This window comes from Poecilia formosa, unplaced genomic scaffold (assembly GCF_000485575.1).
Source record: "Poecilia formosa unplaced genomic scaffold, Poecilia_formosa-5.1.2 Scaffold57, whole genome shotgun sequence".
NCBI classification, from domain to species: domain Eukaryota; kingdom Metazoa; phylum Chordata; class Actinopteri; order Cyprinodontiformes; family Poeciliidae; genus Poecilia; species Poecilia formosa.
The window spans coordinates 2,590,194-2,607,271 of NW_006799996.1; the positions used below are offsets into that span (position 1 = coordinate 2,590,194).

General features: G+C 40.6%; 1 protein-coding gene across 3 annotated transcripts in view; it reads right to left on the reverse strand.

Annotated features, from left to right (window-relative positions):
- Window positions 1-17,078, reverse strand: part of magi3a (membrane associated guanylate kinase, WW and PDZ domain containing 3a) — a 128,782-nt gene that overhangs the window by 18,959 nt on the left and 92,745 nt on the right. For all 3 annotated transcript variants that reach the window (XM_007553655.2, XM_016672230.1, XM_016672228.1), the window contains exons 4-9: window positions 15,271-15,477; window positions 13,193-13,355; window positions 11,138-11,217; window positions 10,296-10,353; window positions 6,014-6,120; window positions 1,156-1,356 (exon numbers count right to left, since the gene is read on the reverse strand). In XM_007553655.2, the coding sequence (XP_007553717.1) occupies window positions 1,156-1,356; window positions 6,014-6,120; window positions 10,296-10,353; window positions 11,138-11,217; window positions 13,193-13,355; window positions 15,271-15,477 (816 nt within the window). The remainder of the gene's footprint in view (window positions 1-1,155; window positions 1,357-6,013; window positions 6,121-10,295; window positions 10,354-11,137; window positions 11,218-13,192; window positions 13,356-15,270; window positions 15,478-17,078) is intronic.

Consider the following 17,078-nt stretch of genomic DNA (forward strand, 5'->3'; position numbering starts at 1 on the left):
AGCGGTGCTTGTGTGGCGATCAATATTAGTGTTATATGAATCCTAAGGCTTTTTTCCCACAACAGTTATTCAAATTAATTCAGTCGCCCTACATGTGATCACAATGTCCACAGACAAATGAAAAGGTGAAAATCCCTGCATATTTGCACTACCCTATTGCGACGCCTTTTACTTGAAATATTCCTGAATGGCTTCATGTAGTGCTCACCCTTCAACCTACATAAGACAGGCCAATTAAAACTGTAATTTATGCTTGGATATAAACTCTGACCGTAAACTATAAACTAGATGCCTGTTTTATCGATGATTTCTTATTTTTATGACTGATCATAAAGCTGCCTTATGTGATTCAGCAATGTGACATTCAGTGTGAGGTATCCATGATCTGCTCTCTTTACAAATGGTTGCCTAAACCATATGTAAAAGGTCAAGAAAAATCAAATGCACATAATTTGGGACTTATTTTTTTGGATCACTACGGTGTCCTTGCACACATTTTCCAACACAAACAGTGTTTTCAAAGTGTTTTATTTGACAGAGTAGTGATCTGGTCAGACAACTGAGCTTTTTTGCTAACATGAAAAACATTATGCAAGACTGAAAGCTTAAATTACCCTGACCGCATCACCGAAGCAGGGAACAACATTCCTAAACACATTGTAGTCAGAACTACAATGGAAAGGCTTAGATAACACCATTCATATTTTAGAATGGCCTAGTTAAAGTCCAAACCTAAATCCAAATGGGGGTCTTAGACAGTTTTTTAAAACTGATGTCCAAAGAGACTCTCTACGTAATCTGACTGAGTTTGAGTTGTCTTGAAATAAAAAAATGGGCAAAAACAGCCACGTCAAGATTTGCAAACCTGATGCGAATGCACCTTGCAGTAAAATGTAGTTGTATGATTCAAGAAAGTAGGTTTGAATACAAATCCACGCCTTTCCACATCTTTATTTGTAAAAAGAAATTGTGAAAACCATGAATCTTTTTGTTCCACTTTACAATTATATGCTACTTTGTATTGAGCTGACACTCTAGGTCTAAATAAAATATTTCTAAGTTTTGGAAGGCTCTTCAGATCAGTCTGACCTCTGACTGCTAAACAGTTGGTGTCCAGAACTCAGAGAACACTATCATGGCTCTGAGGAAAATTACCTGGGGCAATCTTGTTGTCATGTGCTGCAGGCCCATCAGGAAGGACGTTTTTGACTTGAAGGAACTCATCCGGTCGGTCTCCTCCGATGATAGTGAACCCAAATCCCAGCGGGCTTTTTTTAAGTGATGTCTGCAAGATGGAACCCTGCAGCTGAGATGGATCCCGAGTGAAACCGCGCAACCCTCTAGCAGGCTCCTCTTCTGTGGAGATACATGGAAAAATGGAAAATAGAGATAGTAAATAGAGAACGCAAAAGGTGGAAACAAATTTGATTCCAACAACACACTCATATAGCAGTTAGGAGGGAGGCCAGATTCCCGTTTTGTTCCGTCAAGGTTATCTTTAACCACACATTTTAATTGTTTACTAAATGACAACATAAACTGTTGCTGTTTTACAAGTCAAACCTGTATTTATGCTTAATTGCAAAACACCCTAATGCCTTGTCCATTTCTCCTTTTAGCATTCCAGAAATTATAACCAGAGAATCACCTCACACTCACACGTCTACTGCGCACATGGTTTGTGTACTGATTGGCCGACGTTCAGTTGAACAGTAAAGGATTTTATTTCAAACTGTGGCCTGTATCACAACAACAATCTTTAGACACAGCTTTTTTATAGACCTACAAACAACACATATATAGTATCACATTTGACATTCCTCAACATATAAATCACTTTTTTCTTTCTGGTTGTATTTGTGAAATCAAATACAAACAAAGTTTTTGTTGTGCCTCAAAAACACCAGCAGACATTTCTAGAAATTCGATGCAAACTTAGTTCAAAATTAAAGTGCATATAGTATATATGTGCACCAGATAATCTTCTCAGTTTACAATTAGGTCCTGATAAAAATAGGTTCTTGTAAAAGAGCAAATGGCCACAGAAGGTTTCTGTAAAATGATGAGCTTCTCTTTAATCTGCCATCTGTCGAATGTCGCTCACTGATAGTAATTATACAAACAATCAAAGAACCCTGAGTTTTAATGCAAGCTCAAACAAATCTTTTATAAAGCTAGTAAACATCCAAACATTTAAACATCAATATGCAAATTGGAAGGCAAGTTGGGGTTAAGTGCCTTGCCGAGGGACACATCGACATGTGGGGAAAGCTGAAATCGAACCTACAACCTTTCGATTTCAAGACGAGCCACAGTGGACCTACTGCTTAAAGACAAATCTGAACCAGTCGTTTATAATATGGAATGACGAGAACAAGCTGTATAACTGAATTTATTGTTGACGGTTGATTTATTATTGATTTTGTCTAATCAATATAGGGTCAAAATAGGTTTAAAAATATGTCATGTTTTTTTTTTCAACTGGGTAAATTTAGAAGTCATTTCCAACTTAATTTTAGCCTGTCCCATTAGGAAACGTGTTCTGATGTGTGTGTTTGGGTTTTTCATTTGACTGAAAAACTCCCACAGTATTTAACTTTAAACCGTCTAAGCCAAATTGGATTGACCTTTGAGAAATTCAAATCTTAGAGTCTGCTCTGTATGCACAGTTTTGCTCCTTTGTGGATTAGAAAAAAATAACAATTGACTCCTTAAAAGACTAAAATAATATGACTCCCCTGCCAATTACCAGTGGTAAACAATTCAATGTCACTTTACGTGAGATAAATCTGTTTTGCTTTCCCTGTAAACTTCATAGCAAGTTTCCCTTGTGATGCAAGGTGTTGATCATATGAGGCAACTTCACAGAAGACAGGAAATAAATGCTACTGGACTATAGGAGAGAGTGGAGAAAGGGAGGACTGATGAGCCAGAAAGAGACAGAAAAGTAATAGAGTTAGCCCTGACACAAAGAGGTGAATCCTAACTAAATCCTAGCCTCCACTTCCCCTGTGCGAGTGCCAGTTATTTGCTGGGTCCCTGCAGGTCGGGCTTCGTCCCTGCCTGGTTCCCACACTGATAGACAGCTCGACATCAATCTCATTACAGGGGCAGCGCAGAGAGGAGTCCTCCCTGCCTCCCACACCACTCTCTCTCAGTGTCGTAGTGTCATGGGATTTTGATTTGCATAACTGCACCGCAATTGGCTCATGGACGTGACTGTTTTTAAAGTGAAAAGCAGAGACAGGTCGAGCAGAATTAAAGCGACACAAACACTCTCAAAGGGCCCGTACACATTTCCAAAGTTCCACAGTCCAGATATTTCTATTGTGTTAAAGATTTAAGTGTTGGATGATGTACCTTTAATATAAAAGCTCGGATTTATTCCATACCAGATTTGCTTTTTTTTTATTTCAAAAAACCAAAAATTTGGTTAGTCAATAAAATCAACTGTACTAATTTAAATATAGAACTTGAATGGACGGACTTTTGAATAACAACCAACATAAACAGTGCTCTTGTTCACCCCAACTTCAGATATAATCATATTAGAGTTTTGTATTCCACACATTCACTGACTTTTCAAGATGACGTGGGAACCCTAAATTTAGCTCTACGGGCCTTACAGCTTGTTTTGATGAATGTTAAAATGTGTCTGCTGCAGGTAAAACGCTCAACCTGCTGAGTCATGTTCACGCTGTGCCAGAAAAACTATTTCCTAAATGATCCCCATTAAAGCAGCATGGACAGAAACCATATCTGGAAAGCAGAGGCTACAAACCAAAGCCGTGTTTACACGGCCCTGATTAAGCTGTGGGCAACAATGGGACAGTCTGTTTTCTCAGGGGGGCGAAGTGATTATGTGAAATGTCTGACAGGATTGTCAGTGCTGTAATTATGGCCTGAGCGCAGTGCCGTGCTCCGCTCCTGTGCCCCGTCGCCATTGTCTGACAGGTCAGCCGAGGCAGCCTCGTCAGAATCGCGCTCGGGAGCCACCTCACGCACGTTCACACTGGCCATTAATTCTCATTAACGAGGGTGGGAAGGTGCAGGGTGGGCAGTTAGAGCTGGAGGCGGTGGCACACAGACTGCAGAGAGACTCAGCTATGGGAGGTGGGATCTGCGCGCAGCAGACTGAGGCGGACAGATCTGTCCGAAGGGTGTCTGAAACACGGAGGCCGGCTTGAATGCTAATACGGACATGCTCTGTGTATGCACACTTGGAGGACGGTAATAGCTCCAACTCCTTTTACAACACGGGGGCCTCCATTTATCAGACTCTAGTGTTTACGGTGCAGCGGGTGATTATATCAGTCAAGCTGCAACATTCCCCACATGTGGGACATGAGAAGTAGCAGAAAGGCAATTTATGACAATAAGTCACACACGACTGCAGTTACCCCTCTGTCCTCCCATCCCTCTTCCCTGGCACCCTTCCTCCGGTCTACAGAGATCTTTAAGCAGCTGTGAATGACAGGGGGCTAAAGCAGCATTCAGAGAGACCTCAGAGCCTTCCCTGTTTCATATCTACTTGTCAAAGTGAATTCTGCCGCCCAGTGAAGCGTCGTTTCATTATTCAAATTGAATATCATAGCTTCCGAGGCTATAAGCTGTTTATCAGCAGCCTGTCAACTGTTAGAACATCCTCAGAAAGACATTTCATCTTAAAGCAGACGGTTAAAGGGCTCTCAGTGTTTGGATAACACACACAATGTGATGTTTTAAGAAGTGCAATGATGGAACATCTGTGTTAACCATGCTGTTGTCCACGCAGGAGTTTATTAGGTAAAGACACAGCAGACTTAAAGCAAAACATGCCAAGTTTTTGCATGTCACTAACTACACTAATCAGCCGGAACATTTTAACAGTTAAAGTAAAAAAAAACCTGAGGATCTCTTACAATTTCCCTTGTGTGGAAAAGAGCAAAAGCGTCTGTCCTTGAAGGTTTTTATTTCAAACATTAAAATGAGGAAGAGGAAGAATTTAAGCAAGTTTGACAAGGCCTGTGGGGGTTCGAGTCCACAGTGATTACTTAACTAAATAGGAGGGTAAAAATACATGCAGCCAGGGCCGGCCCAAGGCTCCATGATGCAGTAAGCAGGGTTTAATTTGGGGCACAAAGTTATTACATACTTATTTACTATCAGTTACAGTGTGTATGAAATGTTCACCACTAATGTTCAGTTCAACATATCAACAAGTTCATTTCAGCCGACTGTGCCTGGGATCTGCTTCTCTTGGTCCTGATCCATACGTAAATCGTGAGCTTTGCGGTCAGGTTCAGCTCTTTCTGCCACATCACTGCAGATGAATCCATAATTTATCCATTACATTTTCTGCTCTATTCCGGACATGAACGCTTGAGGCAGTTTGACCCCGACCTTGAGTTCCCAGTTGGGACTAATGGACAATAATTAGAAGGAGTTTAACATCGGAAAGCAACATAAAGTCTCCTCCACGTGGGCCCACCAAATGCAGGGAAGGATGCAGAGATCAGGTGCAGTGAAGCAGGCTGGGAGGTGGAAGCGCGGGAGTGACAATTTACATTTTCATAATCTGGCTCTGGGAATAAACCTTTAAAAACTGCTTTAAAAACAGAAATGCATGCTCATAAAAACATGCTAAAAACATGAAATAACTTAGAGCAGTCAGATGCAATTCTCTCTCACGTCATGTTTTCTCTATAGTTCTTCAAAAACAAGATGCAAATAAACAATTTCACTTTCAGTTCAGCTCCTTTCTGAACAGGCAGTGGATATTCTAACCTCCTTATTTAAGCAGTAACTGAACTAACTTTCCTAAACCACTAAAAATTTTTGCCAGAAAACACGATAGTGCAAGTGGCATTTGATAGTTAGTTTGCTTAGATTTTAATATCTCATCAAGGGCACTCCCACCTAAATCCTTGTGGATTTTCTACTTTTAAGAAGGACATAACCAAGGTTTCATCTGATAGAAGATTCTTTGTAAGAGCAGATAAAAGGTCAGCATTTTTTTTGCTGAGAGTTTTACCTGAGGGTGCGGCTGCTGGTGGCTGAACTGCAGTGGGTGTGTCGTCACTCAGCTTCCTTTTTGCTTCCATCACCGGATTTTCAAACTGGGTCTTCTGGTTGATGTGGCTGCACAGGGGATAGGAAATAACGTTATGTTACAAGAACAGCAAATAGGACAAAATACAGAGTAATGATTGAATATACATCCCAAATAATTGCACATTTGTCTCCTTAATTTTGAGAAAAGATCTTAACTGATAGTCAGTTACACAGATATGTATCTAAAAACTAAAATTTCACTCATTCAATCCCTCTGTTCTCTCTATCTGGCTAGTCTACAGACAGAAAGTCTCCACTGTTGTTGCTACTGTCTGATGATGATGCAAAGCTGTGATTTGACTATGCGGGGCGTATCCTGAGCTGGCCGCGATGTCACAGCTCTAAACATGTAAACAGCATGTGCTGTGCACACCCAAACATGCCAGAACCAAAAGTACTAAAGGCAAAGATATTAAATAAATAGCAGCTCATTTACAAGGTACAGCACACTTCACTTTTATCACACAAACATAATTTAAATAGTTTTAGGAAGGACGCAAAGCTGTGGTTTATTTTGACGTGCAAAGTTTTCTTTAGGATTATCACTTTAAGAAAGTGTTTGAGATAAAAACAAGAGTTTTAAAGGCTTTTTGGACAGATTTAAACATTTGAGTTACACTTTTTGAAGCAAACAATCTGCAGAGAAATAAGAGAAGGGAAAAGAAGTGCCTGGAAAAAATTTCCAAGAAATAAAATCTTTCACAGCCAAAAAAAAAACAAAAAAAAACTTTGCAGATCTTTATCCAAATTGTAAGGTCAAAAATGACAACCTGGACAGTTAAGAGAGTAAAGAATGCTGAAATCACTTAATATAATATAAAGAAGTGAAAAGAGTGAAATGAGGACACACTGTTCTTCCATTTTACCCTGAGAACAATCTGTTCTGACCCTGAGTTGGGTGATAAGGAGGTGGACAAGCGATACTGATGTGGGCAGATGTCTTTAAGGACGAGCTGGATGATTTCGAGATGACGATGGACCAAGAATCTCCCGACCTGTGCTGTCATTTCCTGGAAGATTCAGTACCTTGGAGAAGTATCCAAACCCTTTTAACGTTTCTCACATTTGGTCACGTTACAACTACAAACGTCCATGTGTTTTACTGAAATTGTTTGTTACAATGTAAAGCAGAAAGAAAAAGTTATGAGTTTTTTGCAAACAAAAATGTAAAAATAATTAATAATTAAAATAAGTAAAATGTGGATTTGCATTCAACTAAAGCTGTTTTGCTGGAAGAACTTAAGGGTGTGTTTTTACCAGCTTTACTCCTCTAGAGGCTAAAATTTTGGCCCATTGTTTGCAAAATAACTAAAGTTTAAAAGCTTGATGGAACATCAGTGTTAATTTAAATTTACAGATTGACTACCGGGATGTGGTTAGCTGCCTTGAATGGTTTGAAATTAAACATACTACAGTCGCTCTAGATATGTTCAAAGTTTGTTCTACAAACTGACGTTGTTTTAAAGTCTCCCTGACATTATGCCTGACCTGTCTGCCGTGTTCTTCGTCTTCCTGATGATCTTTGCGCTCTCTAATCTTCTCAAACAAATATCTGAGGCGTTCAGTATTTATACTGAGATTAAAATACACATACATTTGGCAGCGCTGTGAATTCTGAAGGTCAATTACTTTTCTGGAGTTCCTCATGAAACCTAAATACAAATGCATACCAAACCTTCCATTTTTTATTTGTAAAACAAAATGATCGACCGGTTCACAAATATGCCCTATTTTGTGATCTGTCACATAAAATACCTTAAAAAGCACAGCTGTTTGTGGATGTTGCATGAGAAAATGTGGAACTGAGTCTGTAAAAGTGAATTTTTGCAATTAAAAGTGCTTTTCTGAAGCAGAGCTACTGGAAGAACAACATCTTTATGTTGGTCTTTTGGCTCAAGAAGAATCCAGAGGACATAGAAGCAGCATGGTCCATTCAGATGCAGCTCTAAAAAAAACTAAGTCTACACCGATATTCACATTGGGATGAATTTCCGTAGATGTCCCACTCAAGTGAACTTTGGCAAAATCTTTCTCGAATGTAAAATGTTTCTGCTCATGACTCTTCTCAGACATATAAGCAGAAACAGGTCATGTCTTCTTGCCCCAACATTAGGTTGGAATATTTTATTTCTTGTGCTAAAGTCTTATCTTTGTATTTACGTTATGTCTTTATTTCACTTATGTTTACAAGCTCTGTGTATAATAGAGGGTTCTTTGAAGGCCATCTGACAAAGCTTGGGTCTGCAGCTGCAAGGATTAGATAAACAGAAGTCAGATCTCACAGCAACCTGCTGAGGACTTAGTTCTCACAGCATGTCTTTTTTTTTTTTGCACTTCTTCTGTCCTGATGTATAAAAGAAGTAAATACAGCTGTAAGTCAGAGCCGACACCGATGGAGAATTTCAGACACACTGCTTTCTTCTTGTACAAGATATTAAACAAACATAACTGAGTGCTTCTCACCTTTAACGGTGCTTAGATAACTCCATTTTTTAGACTCTGTACACAAACAATTAATCAATTATCAAACTAATAGACGAGTATTCCAATGATTGTTTGATTATGGTTAATCTGAATACTTGTTTCAGCCCTAACAGGGGTGTAATTAGTTTTTTCACATCTGACTGAGGCCTCGAACTCATCGGAGAGAAGCGGTGTTACTCCCTGGATTAAACCCAGGATGTCTGACGGGAATCTGCTTTGTGTTTTCAAACACTTGCGGGTAAACTGAAATATTTCTAGGTCCTTGGTGAAGACCCAATCTTTTTGTTTTTGTTTTGTTTGTTTTTTTCCATCATGTTTTGTAAATCCCTAAAATTAAAACAAGATCTGTGTTATTTTTTAAAAAGACTGTAGCTCATCTGCATAATGAGCTTGAAAAGGCAGAAATCCCAGCCATGACACTGCACGGTGAATCAGTCACATGCTGAGACGCCGATGCTATACGCTGTGTGTGTGCCTTCAACACAAAGCGCTCTTGCTGTGTATGACTCATGCACAGAGATGCCCAGCCCATTAAGTCTGAGGAGATAAACACCCCCCACCTCCCTCAAACCCCAACTCACACCCCTGTTTCAGTCATTTCCCAGTTCACCATCTCACTTTCTCACTCTCCGGTTGACACGCCTCGCAATTCGGGGGAAATAATTGGACTTGGTGTCACATCGTGGTCGTTTATTTGGAATAAAAAATAGCCGGACGAGAAAAGGACGGTGGCAGAGGAGTGAGTGGCTCTCAGTGACCCTCCAGCATAAACCGGCATAATGATTTCCCCCGTGCCCGCACGTCTCTGCCTCTTTCTACGCAGTAATGGGACTAAAACGAAACAACGTCCTCTTGTTTACACTCTCCATCAGAACGGGATCTCTCTGCTGTTTCCCTCTCTGGGACCCCAGAACCTTCATTGTCTGCTACATTCTCTAGATTCTCTCTTTCACATACAAAGACAAAGCTCTAAAGCAGAGATGTGGTTAATTGTTCCCTGCAGGCCTGCGGAAAAATCCAGTTTGAAAACCAGCTTAGGTTAACCGCATCCCATTGTGTACGGGGTTAACACCAGATTTAATAAATAAGCTCATTTGGACTTCACAGTAGTAGCTGTGTTTTTATTGACCTTAAGATTGAGCAAATTGGAATTTCTAAAACACATTTGTTTAATAGAAACAAAACGATTTTTAATAAAAAGTTTTTGTGCTAGGCTGATGTTGTTCTTCAGCTATATCAAAGTCAATGTATTTCACAAAACTGAAATGGAGACACTTTTTTCCCCCCATCATATAAGTCATGTGATCAACAACTAGATGTTACTGCTGGAGAAAAAGATGAAAAAGAAGACGTGGTGCAGCATGTTTTTTAATGACTTATTGCTTGAATTGGATTTTTAATTGCTTCTTATTTAATGGAAACAGCTCAACTTCAAAATTGTGCTTTTTACACATTAGCAGAGTATCAACAAAGTCTCTGTGTACCTTTGTAATGGAAATGCAGCTAGTAACAACAGCTGGAAGCAATCTAAACTAATGAAAGAGACCTGATTTGGCCCAACAGTTGTAAAAGGATGCACACAGGTGCAGCTTTTCTTAAAAAGTCAGATTGGGAGCATGCCGTTAGCTATTTCATCTACATCAGCCTTGATTCACAGCTGCAGCCCTTTGGGTTCCCTCCTCAAACCCCTGAACAGAACAGAACAGGGTTTTACTCACTCAACATAGTAGGTGCCAAACTGGGGGTCCTCAATCTTCTCCCAGCCATAGGGAAGCTCTGAGGGGGCAGAAGAGACAGGTAGAGGGGCAATAAATCAGCTGCAACATAAACAACAGGGGTGGTGCAGCCACAAAAAAAAAAGAGGTTGTCTTTATTCAGATCCATGTGTTCACTGATTCATACACCCAGTGAAGTCAGTGAGGAGTGTGAGCTGTTAAATGAAATTTGAGTATAGAGGAGACTGGAGAGATGGACGGACAGAGTGGGTAGATGGATGGATAAATTAATGGATGGACATACAGCTGCACAGTGGATTTCCATTTTCCATCAAATGAGGAAGAGTACACCCCAACGTCCACACATTCTCAAACAATACCAAATCCCCTCCCTCTCTCTCTCTTCCTCTGCTGGTGCTTACTGTATGTGTGCAACATCCTGACTTTCCACAACTGTCTGACACAACACATGCAGAGCAGAGGGGATCTTTACGCAAGAGAGGGCAGGAGAAAATTGCCTTTTGAGAGATGCTGCACTGATTAGCTCTCTGCGTGTGTCCGTGGAGCCGTTGAGGGAAGACAGGCAGACGGGAGGTTTGAGCTGTGTCACCAGCAAGGCTGCGAACGGGGCCGCTCGGCTGCTCAGCCTCCGTCTGTTGGCCTGCGCCAACAGACGCAGGCCAAAAGACGCGCATCTCTGCGCATCTCTGCGGAGGCGCAGAGATGGGGATCTCTCTCTCGGGGAGAGAGATCCCCATCTCTCTCCCCGAGAGATGGGGATCGCGAGCAGATTGCCATGTGTGACGGCAAGTTGCAAAGATGCGAGTAGAGACGCAGAAACTCACCTCCTTCAATGCACTTCTCTGGAGGCTTGGCTTTCTTGGCAAGACGGGGGTCTAGCCAGGTGGTGGTCTTTGTGTTGTGACTAATAATACAAACAAAAGAGAGAAAGATTCATATTTTAGCTACTTAAACTTTTGTAATTGCTCATTCGGGAAGCTTTTAACAATACCTGTTAAAATGTTAACAATGCTCAGAGGCTTTCAAGTGCAAGATAGCGCAAGAGTCAAGAGAGAAGAAAAGGAATGGCTGAGCCACTGTAGAGATCATAAAAAGCAGAAAAGAGAGAGCAGGTCAAGGGTGGTGAGCCCCATTTAGCCTGTTGTTTCTCTCACTGGCAGAATGAGCTATTGATTTAGCAGCAAACAGGAGCACCTGGCTCTCTGAGGCTCGGCATTGACTGCTCGCCACTCTAACGGGCCTGGTAAACAATGCTGGCCTGCTGCTTTCAGTGTCAGCCAGCAAACTCTACATCAAACACGGGGGAAACGAGGGGAAAGAAAACTTAATTATGAAAAATGTAGCTGCCATCGCTGAGAATTCAAGTGGTCAAAAGGATCTGCACCAAGTTAACTAGATAAAAAAAAAAAACAAACACTGAGGTAAAATGAAACGGTTTTATTTTATTAGACTACTAAATAGTTTATTAAACAATAAATAAAAATGATACTAACAATAATATATGTCAACATAACCAAATCTAGCACTTCCCTACAGCTAGTTATCCAATTATTTTATTGTTGATGCACAGAGAAGAGAAATTGTGAGGTTTACATGCACAGGCATATTAAATGTAGAATTAAATTTGGAGGAATTATTGTGCAGAATAACTATTCTACCTCCATGTGCCCTGTGTAGTAAGATTGTGAGTCTGATAAGCAAATGCACCTAATTAGCCAGACTATAAAGCCACATATAGCTTGTCAACAACGGTCAGTGTGAAGGAATCTAATGCTTCCAGGTAAACGGCTGTGATGTCTCAGAATATGATCAGAACTTGATAAAGTAACACAAGTAAAGACCTGAACGCACCATGGCTCCAACATAACCGACTGTAAAAATTAGAAAACTCTGAATTTAGTTTTAAAGGTAGTAGAATGATGTTACCGCTTATCTAAACAACAAAGAAAATTAGGATGATAAATGCAAAAATACATAAATATGTCTTTTGATGTGGTCGTAGAGTGGCTCAGTGGCAGTGAAGGCACTGAAAAATGTACTTGACATATAAAGGTTATATTCATCAATAAGGCTTTCCTCTGTTGGATTCAAGACCATGGGACATCTACTGTACATAAATGCCTCTCTGTCCGTCTTTCTGTGAAGTAACTGACAAAGATGATAAAGATTAAAACGGTTCTTCCCATTGACCATTGAGTGATACAGTCACCTCATGGCCACTGGTGTCAAAAATAAAAATAAAAACAAGAAAAGGTGGATTTTGATGGAAGACAGAATTGTCTGAAATTTATATTGTGTTTCTGCTACATTTCAATAGGACTTATTGCATCAAAAAGTCAAATTTTTATAACATTTTTCTGGGTTAAGTAAAAAAGGAGTCAATTACAGGAAAAAGCCACGAGAAAGGGCTAGGGTTACATTAATGTAAGGTCTGTACGGTCCGTTGGTTGTCTATTTTCTATCATGACAAGAAACATTCCCAAAGATTGAGAAAATAATTAGAAGGACATTTCAGGGGATTGCCACATTTTAGGCCATCACACACAGCTGGCGACTCGACCCAGTTAGGAGTTAGATTAAAGTGCCCACCTGACTGATCTCCAGGCTGTGTGACACATCATTAAATCAGGTTTTAAACCATTCAAATGTAACTTTAGAAAATATTAATGACTTTAAAAGCAACTTGTGCACCTTTTGCACCTTAAAAGCAAAAAGTGGAAAGAGGAATGCTGTGGTAAGGACTCGTTTTCAGAACTTTCCACAATGGTCAACACAGAAATGAAAGAAAAACTGGGAGAGCAGGAAGTGGAGCTAACAGAGATAAACACAGAGGTGTTATAAAAACAAGGAGGACGAGTGCCAGCAGAAAGGCTACTTACTCTATGAAATAGACCATGCCAGTCTCTGTGTAGGCCATTTCCCAGTTCTTAGGCAAAGGCTCTTGACTTTCATCCAGAGTGTTCCAGACACGCATGTCCATGGCTCCTGCTGACTGGTTGTAGCTGGGGACAGTCTTCCTCCAGTCTGCCTTGTCCTTGTGCTCTGCATCCCGGCAGGAAGACAGAGACATGGGCACAGAGACAGTGATAGGAATGGGATGGGAGTAGGGGTGTGGGAGGTGATAGAAGGAGAAAGAGATAGGTGGTGAGATTGTGGCGCCATTGGAGCTCGTCTGGGCTCCTTGCATGTCTCTCTGTTGCTGCTGCCGCCGCTCGGACTGCTTTCCCCCTCAACACAGTGTGGACGCTTACATCAACAGGAGTTATAGGGGTTGAGAGAGAGAGAGCGAAAGCGAGAGAGGGAGACACAGAGAGTGTACGGGAAGAGGAAGAAAGAACCACAACTGCCATAGGATTTGCATGTCAGCGAGGATGTGCTGCCTCGGAGGCAAGGGCAGAACGCTTCAGCTCAACCAGGAGCGCCACATCTCTGCTCTGTTAGTATCACACTGCTGCTTTGTGTGTGTGTGTGTATGTGTGTTTGCATGTGTGCATTTGCCTAGTCTGCATGCAAGAGGGTCTTATCTCAGGTTTCCATCTGGCTCTGTGTGACCTTGCTTTAACATGACATTGAATGTTCATTCTGTTTGGCAGGACTGAGTGAATGGCATAAAGCAGAAAGTGATGGCTGTCGACTGCAGGAAGTCAAGATCTTTTTTGTGTCAAAGCTGGGGCCTTTTTTAATAGCGGAACCATGGAGGTTTTTCTGCACTGAGATTTCTTTTGTTCTTTTTTTTTTTTTTTAATCCGTCTTGATGCAAACATAGCACCGTAGGTCACAGTGGGTTTAGGCCCTTGCGGAGAAACATGAAGACAATCAGTGACAATGTGAGCCTCATAAAACTGACATGAATTCTAAAGAACCACAAAGGAAAAATGGGACTCGCAGTAATGGCTGGGTTGAACTGCCTTTAAGGCATCGCAACGCTGTGTGTGAGTACCAAGCCATCTACATGACGACACAGGGATGGTTTCAGAGTTTGAAGAACCATTAATCTTCATCTGATGGCATATTCTCAGCTGGCAGTCACGGTGGCATCAATAAGCGCTGAGTCTTAACTCATTTCAACATTTTTGCTAGGAGGGTAATGAGATCTTACAACATTAAATGGCTCCAATCTTTGGCAACATAATGGCAACAACATCCTGTTGTTGCCATTATGTGACAACATTATGTCACATAATGTCACATTTAAATGCGAGTTTTCATTATGAGCCATGGAGATGAAAATTAGTTATGTTGTATTTGAAGACATTTAAAAGTATTAAAAGAAGTAGTGGTTGGGTTTTTGTCAACATTCTAACCCTTACCTAGCATCATGGGATATGGATCTTCCTGGTGTTTTCTGAACATGTTCAGACCCATAATTCACTGGAGGGAGTTATGGTGTCCGTTCTGGTAAGTGAATGAATTGGGATCAGATCTGCCAACATCCCTCTCAATGTTGGCAGTGAGAGAGATGAAGGGGTTTTCCTCATGTGCCTGTTGGACGGATGTGGCTGGTAGAGATCTCAAAAACCTGGGCTGAGTCGAGTTTGAATTTCGTCATCTCTAGTACAAAATATAGACTCAAAAAATCTGAACTGATTATTTCAGAATGAACAAAGACTCTTAAAAGCACATTTTAAGTGGGCATTAAAATCTTTCTGATTTCGATTGAAGGACAGATCACTAATCATTATGTGCACCATGTCGGGACATCCTTCAGAAAAGGACAGCCAATCTCTACCTCAGAGATTAGTTGCCCTCAGAGATGTTTTGGCAACATATCTGCTTAACATGGAGGTGATTAGCTGACCTTGCATGATAACAGCAAATAGAAACAACTTTGTAGAAAAAAAAGGACAAAAAAGTTAGCAGTATAAGAAAGTAAGCGCAGCTATGCTAAAAAAAATAATAAAAAAACTACAAGCGCTGCAAAAGCTGAAAAATAAGAAAAGACAGATGGGTTTCTCACCTCCCACACCATTAACCATAGGAGGTCTTTCTTCTTCCTCCTCCTCCTCTGGAGCCGTGCTGTCCATTCTGTCCATCTTACTGACTGAGGTCGTACGTTTCCGCTGGACCTCCGTGTCAAATTCTTCGTCAAACAGAACCTGGTCCACCAAGTCTGGCTGTACAGGGCTGGGCTCTGCGGGGGGTTTAGGGGTCCCATAGTAGTTACCTGGATGGAAGCAGAGACAGTAGGTTGTATTATTTGAATATTTAGTGTTTTCAAGTGAAAATTACGCAGTCACTGACATAAAACAATGAATTATGTAATAATCTACATCAAACTTCAATCTTGCAGTTGGAAAAAAGAAAAAAAAAACATTTAAATTCAGATTAAAATGATACACTGGTTGGTATTGGTCAAACTGCTGTTTGCTGACACAAGAACAAAGCCCAAAAACTGAAAGGTCATCCATGAAGAGGCAGGATAATAAAGTTCTTTTTATTGGCTGTGATATTGTAATAGAATCAAATAAATGCATTACCTACTCAGAATGCTAATAAGTGCTGCAGAAGTGTTGTAATCACCCATTTAATTTGGGTATATGAAAGCAGAGAAACAGCTAAAACATGCAGGACAGTGAGACTGAAAACCACTGAAATGTGAGAACTTCTGTTTCGCAACTGGAGCTTGAATAAAACAAAGTGATGCAACAGAGCAATTGATCCCAAACATGTATGTTAAACAAAAACATATTTTCCATCCCAATCAACATCCAAACTAAATTCACTGACAGGTTGCTAATGGACAGTAACTGGACAGGAAAACAAAACACTCTCTACTTATCACTCTTTTATTCCTCCACAATAAAGTGAAAGTGGCGTAACACTGCACAATAATCTATATGTGAGAGTGGGACTTTTCATTGTAATTTCTTATGAAATGTCTTATTCTTTCATCTTTATTTTAAGTTTCCTGCCTAGAAATATTGTCTGCAGGAATTGCAAATATAGAGATGTAATAAGATACACTATTAAAACATGGGAACGGCTATCTTCACTTCACAGTGTGCAACAGAACTGAAAGACAACTATAGATAGAGAATTACTTTGTGGATCGCATGTAAAGAACCAATTTTAACTGAAGTGCAGGAGATCAGCGGACTGTTTTCAAAGCACAATGGAGTCTGAATCTTAGCAGGGAGTCTAGTTCACAGCTACAAATCATATCTGTCAGAGTTGCACTAGTTCAAAGAAAATGAGGCCAAGGTTTTGGGTTTTCTTTTTTCACGTTTGCCGTCATGTCTCTCAGATTTTGGAACAATCTTCAAGTTAAGAGGAAAAAGCAATTCGGTTTTAGCTCCATGTGTTTAATCGGTCCCACACCAGATCTATCCGCTCTCTGGTTTCTCATCTGTGGCAGGAACCAACTGTGATGAAGAAACTTTCCCAAATGTAATTTATTTTAACTGTCCTTGTTCCATTTACTTCTTGCGTTTTCAGGGTATCCTTACTTCATTTATGCAAATATTGCCTCACAAGATTCTAGATTGGCCCTTTAAGTCCATCAGCTTGGGTTGCTGTCATGTTGGCGCCTCAGGCATCAAACAGTGCTACTCTACAGAGCGAGGCTTTGTCTTTTACCCAGCTTTAGGAGCGAGATGACCCACTTTACCACTCGCCACCTTTTCCCCCTAAGCAGAGGAATAATACATAACACAAAGCAAGAATTTAAAGGCATAAGAGGTGAGAATAATGGTGAAAAGGTATAGTAAAATGATGGAGATGCACTGGTTGTTGTCTGTATGTGGTTATATAACCTACTTGTGTGCT